This window comes from Trachurus trachurus, assembly GCF_905171665.1.
Source record: "Trachurus trachurus genome assembly, chromosome: 6".
NCBI lineage: Eukaryota > Metazoa > Chordata > Actinopteri > Carangiformes > Carangidae > Trachurus > Trachurus trachurus.
Window position 1 is genome coordinate 35,056,736 of NC_139897.1, and position 17,427 is coordinate 35,074,162.

The following is a 17,427-nucleotide window of genomic DNA, read 5'->3' on the forward strand; positions in this document are numbered from 1 at the left end:
GACTTGTGTTTATGTCCTTTCTTTCTATGTTATATAATATTCTATTTTGATTTATTTATTTTTGTCTGTTTGCTCTACAGTTGTTTGCTTTGTCTATAAATGTTATTACCTTTAGGCTATTGATGCTGAGTAGAGCTACTCTCTGATATATTATGGTATTGGATTTTTATTGTTTAGATAATTAAATCTGATCCATGGTAGCCTAATACATACATACATTACAATTTATGGGTTTAGATCTATAGTATCAACTGAGGAAACTGAGTATCTGCTGAGGAAAAGTGGCTTTGAAATGTAGTGTAGTAGAGTTATCGGTTTAGAATTTACTATCATTGACATGAAAACACCATCTACCACCAGAGAGGGGTCCGTGTGTCATAACTACATTAGTTTGTTATATGAGTCGGATTAAAAAACATGAAGTTAAACTATATAGCCTACTATAAAGACAGATGGGGACAAGTTAAATGACACACAGACTCAGTGGGAGGAGCAAGTCTTTAGTGCGTGTCTTTGTTACTGTTCTTGTGTCAGACCTGTTTCAAAGAAACGGAGCAGCAGCAAAGTTTGATCTGAGCTGGTGAGTGTGAACACAACTTTATTATAATTATTAACAGATTACTGTTATTAACTGTATTATTTACAGAGTGTAAAGAGTGAGAGTGAGTTTGTCAGAGTGAACTTGTGTCCACACAGAGACACTGAGAGGAAAGAAGGAAACAGAAACCAGTTTGTGTCGTAGTTGATATTCTGATCTGAGGAACATGGAGGAGGTTTAAAGATTAAAGGAGCAGAGAGAGAACAGCTGCTCCACATGTTTCTAACTTTAAACTGTGTGTTTGTGTGTCTGTGCTAACACAGAATGTGGTGTTTGATTATGAACTGACTCACTGTGAACAACTGTGGATTATGATCACAGCTGAATTAACATGAACTTGATGCTCAGACTCAGACTCACTACTTTATCATCCATTAACTAAGGATGGACTCAGATGCTCTGTTCATATTAGTGGTTTATAAAGTCTCTCTGGTCTGATTACCAGCTGACATTTTGTCTGTCTACTGTTTATATTCTTATCAGCTGATCGTCACTTCACTTCCTCGTTCTGCTGCTGTTGTTACATAGTTTTATTCCCCGTCCTCTGATTGGCTCCTGCACATCCTGGTGGACAATGGTAAAACAATAAAAGTCATGAGAGAAGTGATATTTACAGTCGTTGCCTGTGTAACAGGGGTTATGCATTACATATAAACACATAACATTGTTCATATCTTTTAATGACCAAGTCCTGCCTGAACTCTCTCTCTCTCTTCTTACTCTGTGGGAGAGGTGAGAGTTTTCTTTCGCTCCGGGTTCTTTTAGCAGCAAGAAGTAAACACAGGATTACAGCTAAATTAATGTGAACTTCTTTTAAATAAAAGAAAACAAAGGTACTCGCAACTCTGCAGGACTCAGCGTATACATTTATTGTGACGTACATTTCGAGCAGTAAGTGTATGCTCAGACAAAGAGCATACACTTATTGCTCGAAATTATTTGCTTATTGTTTGTACTCAGCACCTGCTCTCGTTGGAGTGATGTGCGTGTCTACTTTGGTTTTTTCTGTAACTTCTTTTAAATAGCCAAAGGCTCTCTTCATATCAGTCATTTGTCGGTTTCCCAGCGGACATTTTGTCTGTTTACATTCTTATGTGCTGGTGAACGCCCTCTCAGTCTGTGGTTAGTGTTGAGCTGCTGGCTGTTACTTCACTTCCTGTTCAGCTGCTGTTGTTGCGTAGTTGATAATTCCCTGTCCTCTGATTGGCTCCATCCTGGTGGACTTTACTCCAGGTAAAACAATAAAAGTCATGAGAGAAGTGATATTTACAGTGGCTGCCTGTAAAATCATGTCAGCAGTGTTGAAGTGTTGCACCAATGTGCTTCAGACAAAATTAGTCAAAGTTTTAACAGGACACACACACACACAGATGGGGGGGGGGGACTTAACGTGTTTAGTTTAGGCTTTGTTGTTGTTGTTGTGTCAGCTGCCATTTTAAAGAGACGGAGCAGCAGTAAAGTGTGAACTGGTTTACATCTTGACTCTGGGTTGACGTGTTGATGTGATGATGCTTCTTCTTGTCTTGTGCATTCATAAAGTTTTATAAATTATGCTAATAATGGCATGTTTATTTTATGTGTGTGTGTTATCCCACAGTGTTCCTAGTTTCTCTCAGACCATGTTGAGGTCAGATCACAGTCTCCAGGACCCGCCTGTCCACCTCTGATCCACAAACCCACCTCCACTCTTCAGACCTGGACCTGGACCTTCAGACCTTCTACAGACCTGTGAGACTTTAAACTACAGCTGTTTATATTGAGCTGCACATCTGTACAGTTTCCCTGCTCCTCTCTCTGTGTCCTCAGGTCGAGGTCAAAGACTAAAACACTGTCAGAGAGAAACTCAGCTGAGTGTGAAGTGTTGTTGTTCTGTCTGACTTTGATAGTTTTACTTTTGTTTTTAGTCATAATTCACCTATTCATCAGTGTTTTATTACTCAGTGAGGCTGGTTGGAGAGGTGCTCTGTTAAAAAGAGTCACTCATAAATTACTGAATCTGTTTTCATTCTTTTCTAATTAAAGTATAAATCATCTGTTTCTTGGCTTTAACATGCTAAAAGTCAGGAAACTTTGCACACACACTGGGCCTGGTGAAAACCACAAGGGGGCGCTGTCACTTAAACTAAATAATGACGTTTAGATGTGTTCAGGTCTGGGCTCTTATCTGAAAGATTGTCCTAACATCTGATCTGACAGTCAATGTTCCTGGTTTCTCTCGCAGACTGACTGGAGCCCTGAAGATGGCTGACCCCCGTGTGGACGTCAGATCACAGTCTTCTGGATCCATCTGTCTGTCTATGAAGAGTGGCTGGTCCAAACTTGAACCTCCAGTCTTCAGTCCTGAACCTGGACCTTCAGAGTCACAGTAAGACCTTCCCACAGACCTGTGAGACTTTGAACTGCTGCTGTTTACAGTGTTTCCTTTTTTTTTTTTTTTCCACTAGCACTCAAGCGCGACGTCGAACACAAGAATCAAACCCGCTAATTTTAAAAACACACCAGCAACAGCGACCGCTGATCTGTTTCAAATATGTTTATTAGGAAACTGATCACATAACAGAGGAATTAACAGTTGACAGTTACGTTTCCATGTTTTTTTACAGAAGATGAGAAAAGTAATCCCTGACAAAAAGGACTAATGACAAAACTGTACAACAAGTAAACATCAACAAGGCAGATAAAACAAAACAGACAGGACAAAAAAAAAAAAAAAAAAAAAAAGGCCAGTACCGTGAGTACCCCCACCCCACCCCACCCCCTATGAGAGCATCCAACTTAATCAGATTGCCTTTCGAGATGAGAGACCAAAGGTTGCCAGATTTTATCAAAGTCCTTCAACTTGTCTTTCAGAATAAATCGAATTCTCTCCAAATGTAAAGTGTCTGTCAAATCAGTCAACCATTGTTTAAATGAGGGGACCTCTTTCTTCTTCCAGTTGAGTAGGGTCAGTTTTTTTGCTGTTATAAGGCCATATGCCAGAAGTTGTTGTTGTGCACTGTTTAGCTTCCTTAGCCCCTCAGATGTTCCCAGAATTATTAAACTAAGATCTGGGTCTAATTGAATTCCCAAAATCAACGAAAAGAAATAAAATATTTCATGCCAATAATTTTGAAGTTTGGGGCAGAGAGCAAAACTATGAGATAGGGTACCCTCCATGGACTCACATTTCTCACACAAAGGAGAGACTTCAGGAAATATTCTATGCAGCTTTGTTTGGGAGTAATGAAGTCTGTGCAATATTTTAAATTGAATCAAACAGTGTTGGACGTTTATAGAACATTCATGGATGTGCTCCAAACTCTCCTCCCACACATTGGGAGGTATCAGGGCTCCGAACTCTCTTTCCCATTCTTGCGACCGCTGATCTGTACTGAGACTGTTGTTATTCTGTCACCTGAGTTAAGGGGCTTTCACAACGAAACACGGTTTGCGCTGCGCCCACCGCGGGGTATGGTGCAGACAGGCGCAGGTACACGTGTGCATCGCGCACATGGTGCGAGTTGCTCAGCGACCTAACAAACACGACAGGATTATGTTCGCCAGGAGCTACAAGATGACCACTTAAGAACTTAAGAAGTCAGGAAACTTTTCAAACACGCTGCGCCTGGCATTTAGATGTTCAGGCCTCGGCTCTTTTACAAAAAAGACTGTCCTAACATCTAATCTGACAGTCAGTGTTCATGGTCTCTCTCTCAGACTGACTGGAGCCCTGAAGATGGCTGACTGTGGTGACGTCAGATCACCGTCTTCTGGATCCATCTGTCTGTCTCTGAAGAGTGGCTGGTCCAAACTTGAACCTCCAGTCTTCAGTCCTGAACCTGGACCTTCAGAGTCACAGTAAGAGACGGTTTCCACTGTTAATTGAACTGAAGATGATTCTGTCATGAGACATGAGGGAATAGAAACCAGGAACCAGATCCATCACAGAACTCAGAGACAGTAACACACACACACTTGAAGATCTGATCATCACTAAAGTGTTTGAAGCGTAGAGAGCCCAAAAATAAGGGACATGTTCAGTTCATATTGATATTTAAGGTGGATTGATTGATTTCTAAATGCCAGTCATGTAGCCCATTAGGTAACACTCAAAAAATCATAGCTTACCATTAACAATGACTATGTGATCAGAGTAGTGATCAGTGATCAATGTGATGTGAATACAAACATGTTTGTGTTTGCAGAGGTCAGAACCAGAACCTGAGAGCAGAGTCTCCAGGATCCATCTGTCTGTCCATGAAGAGTGACTGGTCCAAACTTGAACCTCCAGTCTTCAGTCTTGGACCTCGACCTGGATCTTCAGAGTCACGGTAAGAGACGGTTTCTACTGTAAACTGAGCTGAAGATGATTCAGTCATTAGACTCATGTGAAGGAAACAGAGAGAAACCAGGAACCAGATCCATCAGACTCTGAAGGTTCACAACAAACCTCAGAGACAGAAACATGCACACACATGACTACACAGAGACTTTTATTTTGAAAAGTCAGGAACCAGACAGCAGTTATCAGTTTTCCTGTTTCCTGTCTGTGACTGACTGAGCTTCTCCACAACATGTAGTGAAGCTCAGGTGGAGCTGCTGAAGCTTCTGTTGTCAGCTTCAGTCTCCTCACACTGGATCAGAGCTCCAACACAGGTTGATTAGAGCCACACAGCAGCGTCTGGATGAGGAGCTCATTAGTTAAAGAGCTGATAGGACTCCAGAACCAACATCACACACATGATCAGTGTCTGAAAGAGGAAAACACCACCAACAGCTTCTCAATCATTTCACACATTTGGAGTAAAAACCAGACGAGACGACGCAGAACTGAAGAGACTCAAACTAACAGGGAGTTTGTTTTAGACTCCAGATTTAAGGTCAACAGATAAACAGAGACAGAAACCAGACCAGTTCAGGACCAGGTCTTCATCCAGCTCGTCTCTCTACACTCATCTTCCTCTACTTTCTCTCTCTCTGCTCCTCTGGTTACTGAAGCCCCGCCCCCTTGTAACAACATCTATTGCACGTCTGTCCGTCCTGGGTGAGGGATCCCTCCTCTGTTGCTCACCCTGAGGTTTCTCCGATTTTTCCCTGTTAAAAGGTTTTCCATGGAGTTTTTCCTCAGTGGATGTGAGGGTCTAAGGACAGAGGATGTTGTTACGATGCCATGTGAAGCCCTTTGAGACAAACTGTTTGTAAAAACGGGCTATACAAATAAAATTGCCTTGGCTTGCCTTGCCTTGCCTTGCCTTGCCCTTGAGGTGGTTAACCAATCAGAGCACAGATGTGGAGCTGTGACATGTTGTTGATCCAGAAATGTCTTGACAGGAGGAAGAGGAGTGGTGTCTCTGTGGACCAGCAGCTGTCCTGCTGTGGTCTCTGTCAGGACGTCCTGAAGGACCCAGTCTCCACCAGCTGTGGACACTGGTTCTGCAGACAGTGCTTCACCTCAGACTGGGACCAGTCTGGTTCTTCAGGACCCCCCTCCTGTCCCCAGTGTGGAAAAAGACCCAGAACCAGAGGTGAGCTGCAGACAGCCAATCAGAGCAGCTGTGTACAAAGTGAAACTGAACATCTGTCTGCTGATGTGGTCATTTGTGAAACCAGGACCTGTTGTTTTCTCCAGAGTCATTGTTCCATCACACAGCACTGACATTTAAGATGATGATTCAAACCTTCTCTTTGTTGTCTGTAGTTTTTCTGTAGCTGATGAAAATAATCTGATCAGATTGTCAGACTCTCTGTCTTCAGTCTGACTCTGAAAAAACTGAAATGGCAGCACTCACAAAATAATCTTGAATCATTTATTAAACGCACGGCAGTGCCTGACGGGCGTGTCTCAGCCCTTGGCTTTCTTCAGCGTGAGACTGCTGAATGGGTGTGACCCATATCAGGGCTCCTGACTAACGTTTTTGACGAGCGGCGCGTGGTGTGTATGTGTGTGAGAGGATGCGGTGTGCGAATGATCGTCCGCCGGGGGGGGGTATCGATCGCTACATTTTTTTTTTTAAGACGTTAGGCGGCAGCTCTTTGTTGTTAAGGCGGCCGTCTTAACAGGAAAGCGCTGCGGGAAACCCTGCATACTTAATAGGATGGCCACCCTATACAACATAAAGTCACGTATTCAATGGTTCAAATATATCACATATATCATGTAATTAACACCACAAGATCAAATATGTCTTGTGTTGTACACATATGTCAGATCAAATACATCACATAGTGAACAACATAAGTGTCAAAACATCTTAGAATAATATTCAGATAAGAATAATAGATTAAAAACAGTATACAAATATTAAAAAGAAACAAAAAAAATCGAAAGAAATCGAAAATATATCCACCAGAGTCCTCTAAACAGGGATACTCAGTGGTGACCTATCAAAATCTACTCAAAATTAGGCATTCATCCCTTTGTTCAGTCTGACTCTGTCTCTTGTCTCTCAGCAGATGGTGGTCTGCAGGAGGTTTTAGATCAACATAAGATCAGTCTGAGGAGCAGATGTGAACGAGTGACTGAAGGAACTGAGGGAACAGGAAGTGGAATCCCTTTTAGCAAGGTCTACACTGAGCTCTACATCACAGAGGGACAGAGTGAAGAGGTTAATACCCAACATGAAGTGAGACAGCTGGAGACAATGTCCAAGAAGAAGACCCTCCATGACACTCCAATCAAGTGCAACGACATCTTTAAAGACTCACCTGTCCAACAGAGAGAGGATGTCTCTACGGTCTCACCTGTCCAACAAAGAGACGAAGTCTCTACAGTCTCACCTGTCCAACAGAGACCCATCAGAGTGGTTCTGACCAATGGCGTCGCTGGCGTTGGAAAAACCTTCTGGGTGCAGAAGTTCACTCTGGACTGGGCCAAGGGCTTGGAGAACCAAGATGTCAGTCTGCTGGTTCCTCTTTCGTTCAGGGAGCTGAACCTGATCAGAGATCAGCGGTTGAGTCTTCTCAGGCTGCTCCATGTTTTCCATCCAACATTACAGAAGGTCACAGCAGAGCAGCTGGCTGTCTGTAAACTTCTCTTCATCTTTGATGGCCTGGATGAAAGCCGACTGTCACTGGACTTCAACAACAGGGAGGTTGTGTCTGATGTCACACAGACGTCATCAGTCAACGTGCTGCTGACAAACCTCATCCAGGGGAATCTGCTTCCCTCGGCTCTGGTCTGGATCACCTCCAGACCTGCAGCAGCCAATCAGATCCCTCCTACATGTGTCCACAGGGTAACAGAGGTCCGAGGCTTCACTGACGCCCAGATGGAGGAGTACTTCAGGAGGAGGTCCAGTGATGAAGATCTGTCCAGAAGAATCATCTCACACATCAAGACGTCCATGACCCTCCACATCATGTGTCAAGTCCCAGTCTTCTGCTGGATCAGTGCTACAGTTCTGGAGCACATGTTGACCACAGACCAGAGAGGAGAGCTGCCCAAGACCACGACGGACCTGTTCTCACACTTCCTGCTTGTCCAGACAAAGAGGAAGAAGAACAAGTACGGTGAAGGACATGAGACGAGTCCACAGGAGCTGACGGAGGCCGACAGGGAAGTTCTTCTGAAGCTGGGGAGGCTGGCGTTTGAACAGCTGCAGGAAGGAAACATCATGTTCTACCAAGAAGACCTGGAGCAGTGTGGTCTGGATGTCACAGAGGCCTTGGTGAACTCAGGAATCTGTACTGAGATCTTCAAAAGAGAGAGTGTGATCTTCCAGAAAACAGTCTACTGCTTTGTTCATCTGAGTGTTCAGGAGTTCCTGGCTGCAGTCTACATGTCCCACTGTTTCACCAACAGGAACACACAGGTGCTCAAGAACTTCATTGGTAAAGATCATGCTGATTTAACCCTGGGTGACTTCCTGCAGAGCGCCATGGAGAAATCCCTCAGAAGTAGAAACGGTCACCTGGACCTGTTTGTTCGCTTCCTCCATGGCCTCTCTCTGGAGTCCAACCAGAGGCTGTTAGGAGGTCTGCTGGGTCAGACAGACAACAGTCCAGGAACCATCCAGAGAACCATCAACAACCTGAAGGAGATGAACAGTTATTTTATTTCTCCTGACAGAAGCATCAACATCTTCCACTGTCTGACGGAGATGAAGGACCAGTCAGTTCATCAGCAGATCCAACAGTTCCTTAAGTCAAAGAACAGATCAAAGAAGAAACTCTCTGAGATCCAGTGTTCAGCTCTGGCCTACATGCTGCAGATGTCAGAGCAGGTTCTGGACCAGTTGGACATGAACAAGTACAAGACATCAAAGGAGGGACGACGGAGACTGCTCCCAGCTGTGAGGAACTGCAGGAAGGCTCGGTGAGTCCAGACATGATCGATATGAATGTTAATCAACAGATGAGTCAAATTCAGATATACACAGATACTATCTGTTCTTTGAAATGTTTCTTTGTTGCCTGTGTATTGTGATGGCATGTTCTCCTGAGGTTCTGTATTGAAAAGGTCCAGATTACAGTTCTACATCAGGCCCAATGTGTGTCTTAAGGATCAGATCCTGTTAACTTGTTGTTTAAAGTAGTTGGAGTTTTCTGTGAGCAGCTTTTCAAGGAGATGATCTAGATGTCCATTGTCTGATTTGATTCTAACAGATTTAATATTTTCTTTGATTACAGGCTGAATTATTGTGGGCTCCTACAGACTCACTGTGAAGTTGTGGCCTCAGCTCTTAAGTCCAACCCCTCCCACCTGACAGAGCTGGACCTGAATCACAACTACAACATACAGGACTCAGGAGTGAAGCTTCTGTCTGATGGACTGAGGAGTCCACACTGTAAACTGGAGACTCTGAGGTCAGTTCACTGACTGGAGCTGATTAAATCTCTGTTATGAACCACCACGAGTCAGGTTGATTAGGACACATCTGATTCATAATCAATGATTTTGTCCTCATCTTCGTTTTCAGATTAAGTCACTGCAGGTTGACAGGGAAGAGCTGTGTCTATCTGGTCTCAGCTCTGAAGTCCAACCCTTCCCACCTGAGACACCTGGACCTGAGAGGAAACCACGTGGAGGACTCTGACATGAAGCAGCTGTGGGAGCTTATGGAGAATCCAGACTATAAACTGGAGACTGTGAGGTCAGTAGAGGGGCGGAGTCAGTCCTTACTGAGAGAGAACATTAGCCAATCAGAGTAGGATTCCCCATCTGCTGTGAAGTAGATTTGGGCAAAGCAGTTCTTTAAGAGTTCTGAATCACTAGAATCAGTTATATTCATTTAACATGAGTTAATTGACTGCTGTGTGGAAAACCACGCTGTGGCCCGTATCGAGGTGCAGACGGGTGAGTTTGGAGCTGACGAGAGGATTGAATAAAGAGAGCGAGACGACGCGGCTGTAGCTGCCGTGCTATAACGACCCTGGCTACGCTTAGGAGAAACTATGAAGAACTCAGCTGTCATGGAAAAGGACCTAAACAGAGTCGAGTAGAGAAGAGTCGAGCCAAGTAGAGCTGTAACTTTGTAGTGGAAAAGGGCCATTAGATTGGTTGATTGCTTTGTCTCTGGGACTAGAACTTCTAGGACTGAAGTGGACTGAAGCAAACAGTGTGATGTGGCAGAAGAAAAAAAACTGATGCGTCTGCCCTCCATGCAAGAGCATAGAACAGCAATGTATAAATGATGCTACGACCTCTCTGCTTTGGCAGATCGTCAACACATTCTAATCCTTCACGATCTAATATCGTCATATTGCCCACGACTTACCGGTATGTTGATTTACATATATTATATTCCTCTACGTAGCCAAGACGCCGATCATTGAGGGTGGAAAGTGTCCATCCACACTCAGCTTTTTGACTATTATGAGTGCACCATCCAGGTTCTCACAGTACACTGCATTTTAACATACTTGCCAGTGTGAACGCACTTACATACTCAAAATAGTTAGTGTAGGTATGGAAGTATTTGAATTGAGACACAGCAAATGACTCTATGATCAGAGTATTGATCAGTGATCAGTGTGATGTGAATAAAAACATGTTTGTGTTTGCAGAGGTCTGAGAGAAGAGTCTCCGGGATCCATCTGTCTGTCCATGGAGAGTGGCTGGTCCAAAGAATGGAATCCTCCAGACTTCAGTCCTAAACCTGGACCTTCAGAGTCACAGTAAGAGATGGTTTCTACTGTAAACTGAGCTGAAGATGATTCAGTCATTAGACTCGTTTGAAGGAAACAGAGAGAAACCAGGAACCAGATCCATCAGACTCTGAAATTGCACACCCAACCTCAGAGACAGAAACATGGACACACACACACACACTGTTCATACCAGTGTGTTTCCAGTTCACTGTTTACATCACGTTACATTTAGTCATTAGTGAGACACTTCATACACTGAGATGTACCGGAGAGGAGCATCAGTATCTTTAGTGCAGTAGGGACCTTTGTAGGATCCCTGCAGAAACATTTGCTGACCAGAGACTCTGGATCTGAGGAGAAGAGTTCAGAGAGTTTTAGAAATAGCAACAGATTCTGTCTGAACCTGACCTGCAGCCTCCTCTCACCTTGTGAGCTCCTCACTGTTTAAGATCCTCTCCGAGTAGGTTTTCTGTCACCACAAGGGGTCACTATCACTTAAACTGAATAATGACATTTAGATGTGTTCAGGCCCAGGCTGTTATCCAACATACAAAGAAGGATTGTCCTAACATCTGATCTGACAGTGTTCCTGGCCTCTCTCTCAGACTGACTGGAGCCCTGAAGATGGCTGACTGTGTGGACGTCACATCGGAGTTGTCAGCATCGAGATGTTCTTCTCTGAGGAGTGACTGGTCAAAAGAATGGAATCCTCCCGACAGCGGTCCTGAACCTGGACCATCAGGCACAAAGTAAGTCCATCAGACTGATGAAGGACAGCGTCCTCATGTTACTGTGTCATCAGCCTCAGTCAGTGTGAACGTTGCTGCACCAACACCAGCCCCATCTCCACCTCCACAGTTTCTGTAGATGGATTCAACACACCCACAATTAGCTGATCTCATGTCAACACCTGTGTGAGCTCCACCTGTCTGTAGAGCTGTCAGTGGACAGAAGGACAGAGAAGAGACACAGTGTCTCCATGTTGGAGGAGACACTTTAATGATCCACATGTCTGAGCCTATAAACTGAAGCCAGAATAGAGATTAAAGCAGCTGATACACAGAGACTTTTATTTTGAAAAGTCAGGAACCAGACAGGAGTGATCAGTGTTTCCTGTTTCCTGTCTGTGACTGAGCTTCTCCACAACATGTAGTGAAGCTCAGGTGGAGCTGCTGAAGCTTCTGTTGTCAGCTTCAGTCTCCTCACACTGGATCAGAGCTCCAACACAGGTTCATTAGAGTCACACAGCAGCGTCTGGATGAGGAGCTCATTAGTTAAAGAGCTGATAGCAGTCCCTCCACGATTTCGCGGTTTGCATTGTGTCAAGTTTCTTGCCGTCAGCCCAGCCACGGCATTCCTCCGTGGACTCACTTTCAACCACCGCTTCGTCCCGACTGGCACTCTCTGCTGTGTAACTCGCGGAAAGTACCGACAATTGGTCCAATTTGCGTAAAAGTTGTGGTGATTGTACAAAATTGCAAGATCACACAAATTCACAGGGATTGGTTGAATTTGCGTTAATTGTTGCGATCGTGACATTGCGAATTCCTGGAGGGACTCTGATAGGACCAACATCAAACACATGATCAGTGTCTGAAAGAGTCACAGAGAAGTTGAGAGGAAAACACCACCAACAGCTTCTCAATCATTTCACACATTTGGAGTAAAAACCAGACAAGACGACGCAGAACTGAAGAGACTCAAACTAACAGGGAGTTTGATTTAGACTCCAGATTTTTAAGGTCAAAAGATAAACAGAGACAGAAACCAGACCAGTTCAGGACCAGGTCTTCATTCAGCTCGTCTCTCTACACTCGTCTTCCTCTACTTTCTCTCTCTCTGCTCCTCTGCTTACTGAAGCCCCGCCCCCTTGAGGAGGTTAACCAATCAGAGCTCAGATGTGGAGCTGTGACATATTGTTGATCCAGAAATGTCTTGACAGGAGGAAGAGGAGTGGTGTCTCTGTGGACCAGCAGCTGTCCTGCTGTGGTCTCTGTCAGGACGTCCTGAAGGACCCAGTCTCCACCAGCTGTGGACACTGGTTCTGCAGACAGTGCTTCACCTCAGACTGGGACCAGTCTGGTTCTTCAGGACCCCCCTCCTGTCCCCAGTGTGGAAAAAGACCCAGAACCAGAGGTGAGCTGCAGACAGCCAATCAGAGCAGCTGTGGACAAAGTGAGACTGAACATCTGTCTGCTGATGTGGTCATTTGTTGTTTTCTCCAGAGTCATTGTTCCATCACACAGCACTGACATTTAAGATGATGATTCAAACCTTCTCTTTGTTGTCTGTAGTTTTTCTGTAGCTGATGAAAATAATCTGATCAGATTGTCAGACTCTCTGTCTTCAGTCTGACTCTGTCTCTTCTCTCTCAGCAGATCGTGGTCTGCAGGAGGTTTTAGATCAACATAAGATCAGTCTGAGGAGCAGATGTGAACGAGTGACTGAAGGAGCTGAGGGAACAGGAAGTGGAACAGGAAGTGGAACAGGAAGTGGAACCCTCCTCAACAGCGTCTACACTGAGCTCTACATCACAGAGGGACAGAGTGAAGAGGTTAATACCCAACATGAGGTGAGACAGCTGGAGACAACGTCCAAGAAGAAGACCCTCCATGACACTCCAATCAAGTGCAACGACATCTTTAAAGACTTACCTGTCCAACAGAGAGAGGACGTCTCTACGGTCTCACCTGTCCAACAGAGAGAGGACGTCTCTACGGTCTCACCTGTCCAACAGAGAGAGGACGTCTCAACGGTCTCACCTGTCCAACAGAGAGAGGACGTCTCTACGGTCTCACCTGTCCAACAGAGAGAGGACGTCTCTACGGTCTCACTTGTCCAACAGAGAGAGGATGTCTCTACGGTCTCACCTGTCCAACAGAGACCCATCAGAGTGGTTCTGACCAACGGCGTCGCTGGCGTTGGAAAAACCTTCTTGGTGCAGAAGTTCACTCTGGACTGGGCCGAGGGCTTGGAGAACCAAGATGTCAGTCTGCTGGTTCTGCTTTCGTTCAGGGAGCTGAACCTGATCAGAGATCAGCGGTTGAGTCTTCTCAGGATGCTCCATGTTTTCCATCCAACATTACAGAAGGTCACAGCAGAGCAGCTGGCTGTCTGTAAACTTCTCTTCATCTTTGACGGCCTGGATGAAAGCCGACTGTCACTGGACTTCAACAACATGGAGGTTGTGTCTGATGTCACACAGACGTCATCAGTCAACGTGCTGCTGACAAACCTCATCCAGGGGAATCTGCTTCCCTCGGCTCTGGTCTGGATCACCTCCAGACCTGCAGCAGCCAATCAGATCCCTCCTACATGTGTTGACAGGGTAACAGAGGTCCGAGGCTTCACTGACGCCCAGATGGAGGAGTACTTCAGGAGGAGGTCCAGTGATGAAGATCTGTCCAGAAGAATCATCTCACACATCCAGACGTCCAGGACCCTCCACATCATGTGTCAAGTCCCAGTCTTCTGCTGGATCAGTGCTACAGTTCTGGAGCACATGTTGACCACAGACCAGAGAGGAGAGCTGCCCAAGACCACGACTGACCTGTTCTCACACTTCCTGCTGGTCCAGACAAAGAGGAAGAACAACAAGTACGGTGAAGGACATGAGACGAGTCCACAGGAGCTGACGGAGGCAGACAGGGAAGTTCTTCTGAAGCTGGGGAGGCTGGCGTTTGAACAGCTGCAGGAAGGAAACATCATGTTCTACCAAGAAGACCTGGAGCAGTGTGGTCTGGATGTCACAGAGGCCTTGGTGAACTCAGGACTCTGTACTGAGATCTTCAAAAGAGAGAGTGTGATCTTCCAGAAAACAGTCTACTGCTTTGTTCATCTGAGTGTTCAGGAGTTTCTGGCTGCAGTCTACATGTTCCACTGTTTCACCAACAGGAACACACAGGTCCTCAAGAAGTTCTTGGGAAAACAACATGATGATTTAACTCTTGATGACTTCCTGAAGAGAGTCTTGAAGAAATCCCTCAGAAGTAGAAACGGTCACCTGGACCTGTTTGTTCGCTTCCTTCATGGCCTCTCTCTGGAGTCCAACCAGAGGCTGTTAGGAGGTCTGCTGGGTCAGACAGACAACAGTCCAGAAACCATCCAGAGAACCATCAACAACCTGAAGAAGATGAACAGTTATTTTACTTCTCCTGACAGAAGCATCAACATCTTCCACTGTCTGACGGAGATGAAGGACCAGTCAGTTCATCAGGAGATCCAACAGTTCCTCAAGTCAGAGAAAAGATCAAAGAAGAAACTCTCTGTGATCCAGTGTTCAGCTCTGGCCTACATGCTGCAGATGTCAGAGCAGGTTCTGGACCAGTTCAACCTGGACAAGTACAACACATCACCAGAGGGACGACAGAGACTCATCCCAGCTGTGAGAAACTGCAGGAAGGCTCGGTGAGTCCAAACATGATCATTATCGGTATTGATTTAGTTTAGTTTAAGATCCCCATTAGCTTTCACAAAGCAGCAACTATTCTTCCTAGGGTCTTAGATTTCCATAAGTGACTATACAAACCAACTATGAAGAACACATATTGTATACGAAATGAATCGATACAAAACAAATCAACAGATCAGTCAAATTCATACACAATGGGGCGGTGCGTGGTGCAGTGGTTAAAGCGGCCGCCCCATGTAGAGGCTGCAGTCCTCACCGCAGGCGGCCCGGGTTCGAATCCCGTGTCGGGCAGCCCTTTCCTGCATGTCATTCCCCCTCTCTCTGCCTCCCCATTTCCTGTTTATCTCTACCGTGGACTATCAAATAAAGGCAAAAAGCCCCAAAATATACTTTAAAAAAAAAATTAATACACATTATATCTTTTGTTTGGCATATTGCTTTCTTGCATGTATATTGTGATGACATGCTCTCCAGAGGTTCTGAATTGAAAAGGTCCAGATTACCGATCTAGATCAGACCGAGTGTGTGTCTTGGGGATCAGTCCAGTCTTCAGATCCTATAAACTCCTGTAAACTTGTTGTTTGGAGCAGTTGGAGTTTTTTGTGAGCAGCTTTTTAAGGAGATGATCCTCATATCCATTGTCTGATTTGATTTTAACAGATGTAATATTTTCTCTGATTACAGACTGAATTATTGTGGGCTCTTAAAGACTCACTGTGAAGTTGTGGCCTCAGCTCTGAAGTCCAACCCCTCCCACCTGACAGAACTGGACCTGAGTAACAACTACAGTATACGGGACTTTGGAGTAATGCTTCTGACTGATGGACTGGAGAGTCCACACTGTAAACTGGAGACTCTGAGGTCAGTTCACCGACTGGAGCTGATGAAATCTCTTGTTAAGAACCACCATGAGTCCGGTTGATTAGGACACATGTGATTTCATGAATATCTTTTGTTCTTACAGATTGAGTCACTGCAGGTTGACAGGGAGGAGCTGTGTCTATCTGGTCTCAGCTCTGAAGTCCAACCCCTCCCACCTGAGACACCTGGACCTGAGAGGAAACAACCTGGAGGACTCTGACATGAAGCAGCTGTTGGGCCTTGTGGCCAGTCCAGACTATAAACTGGAGACTGTGAGGTCAGTAGAGGGGCAGAGTCAGTCCTTACTCACAGAGACCATAGCCAATCAGAGCAGTCAGAAGCTTTTTGGCTTTTTGTGATCGTGTTTGTCATGTGTCGTAGCATCAAGTCTGATCTGATGTCTGCTTCACTCCACAGGTGGAGAGAAAAGGACTGAAGAGGAGTGTGTGTGTGTGTGTGTGTGTGTGTGTGTGTGTGTGTGTGTGTGTGTGTGTGTGTGTGTGTGTGTGTGTGTGTGTGTGTGTGTGTGTGTGTGTGTGTGTGTGTGTGTGTGTGTGTGTGTGTGTGTGTGTGTGCGTGTGCGTGTGCGTGTGTGTTGCAGTGGACTAGACACACAAGTGAACTATTGTTTAGCACCATGACTGAGTGTTTCCACCTTGAACCAATGACAGTCTCATAAACACAGAATCAGTCAGAGTTTCATACATCACAACAACATAAGGAGCCAATCATGTCACTCTGCGGTGAGAGAGGGCGGGGCTAAAGGAAAATAAAATAGAACTGTATCAGGGCTTAAATGTTTTCTGGCACTGTGCATGTTAGATTTTAAATGATAAACTGTCAGAAAGAGAAAGAGTAGACATGTATGCAGCAATACGGAACAATATACTTTGTTATTAATCAAGTAGATGTACGTTATTGATTGAAACCATAATGTAATCTCCAGCTCAATAATACTACTATTGCTACTTTGGTAAAGCACTGCAGTATATAGGCTGTTAGTCTTTGTTTCCATAACATCATCACCGTATTTGGACTAATTATCAGTGGTTGGATAACAAGTGTTGAAAGGTTTGAAATGTGGGTTTATTGGACAGGCTATTCTTTATGGCTGTAAAAGTTGTATTTGGACTCATATTTCTATGAAAAATATTCTTGCGTATTTTTTTGTCACAGAAGGAGTTTGACTATGTATGTATAAGGAACCCTATACTTTGTATTAATCAAGCAGACCTACGTTACTGATTGAAACCATAGTGTAATCTTCAGCTCAATAATACGGGAAACCAAGCTACTTTGATAAATCACTGGAGTATGTATGTTGTTAGTCTTTGTTTTTATGACATTGTCACCATCTTTGGACTAATAATCAGTGTGTTTTTTACGAGTGTTGAAAGGTTTTCAATGCAGGTTTATTGGACAGGCTCTTCTTTGTGACTGTGAACGTTGTGCTTGGACTCAAATTCTATGGAAAATATTCATGTATATT

The 17,427-nt window shown here is 44.7% G+C and overlaps 3 protein-coding genes across 4 annotated transcripts in view; all 3 read left to right on the plus strand.

Annotated features, from left to right (window-relative positions):
* The first annotated feature begins 539 nt into the window (after positions 1-539).
* Positions 540-17,427, plus strand: part of LOC310987555 (protein NLRC3-like) — a 49,840-nt gene continuing 32,952 nt past the window's right edge. The window contains exons 1-4 of one of the 2 annotated variants that reach the window (XM_083973867.1): positions 540-580; positions 2,196-2,326; positions 2,820-2,963; positions 4,295-4,435. In XM_083973867.1, coding sequence (XP_083829993.1) covers positions 2,839-2,963; positions 4,295-4,435 — 266 coding nt within the window. In that variant the 5' untranslated portion in view covers positions 540-580; positions 2,196-2,326; positions 2,820-2,838. The remainder of the gene's footprint in view (positions 581-2,195; positions 2,327-2,819; positions 2,964-4,294; positions 4,436-17,427) is intronic. The other variant, XM_083973868.1, reaches the window with a different exon arrangement.
* Positions 4,835-16,437, plus strand: LOC310987258 (protein NLRC3-like; the record flags this gene model as incomplete). Its single annotated transcript, XM_083973447.1, has 5 exons — positions 4,835-4,908; positions 7,332-8,891; positions 15,762-15,938; positions 16,042-16,215; positions 16,356-16,437. 5 exons carry the CDS (start codon positions 4,835-4,837, stop codon positions 16,372-16,374), a joined length of 2,004 nt encoding a protein of 667 aa, XP_083829573.1. The 3' UTR covers positions 16,375-16,437.
* LOC310987259 (uncharacterized protein) lies at positions 12,565-15,077 on the plus strand (the record flags this gene model as incomplete). Its single annotated transcript, XM_083973448.1, has 3 exons — positions 12,565-12,802; positions 13,042-13,493; positions 14,970-15,077. 3 exons carry the CDS (start codon positions 12,565-12,567, stop codon positions 15,075-15,077), a joined length of 798 nt encoding a protein of 265 aa, XP_083829574.1.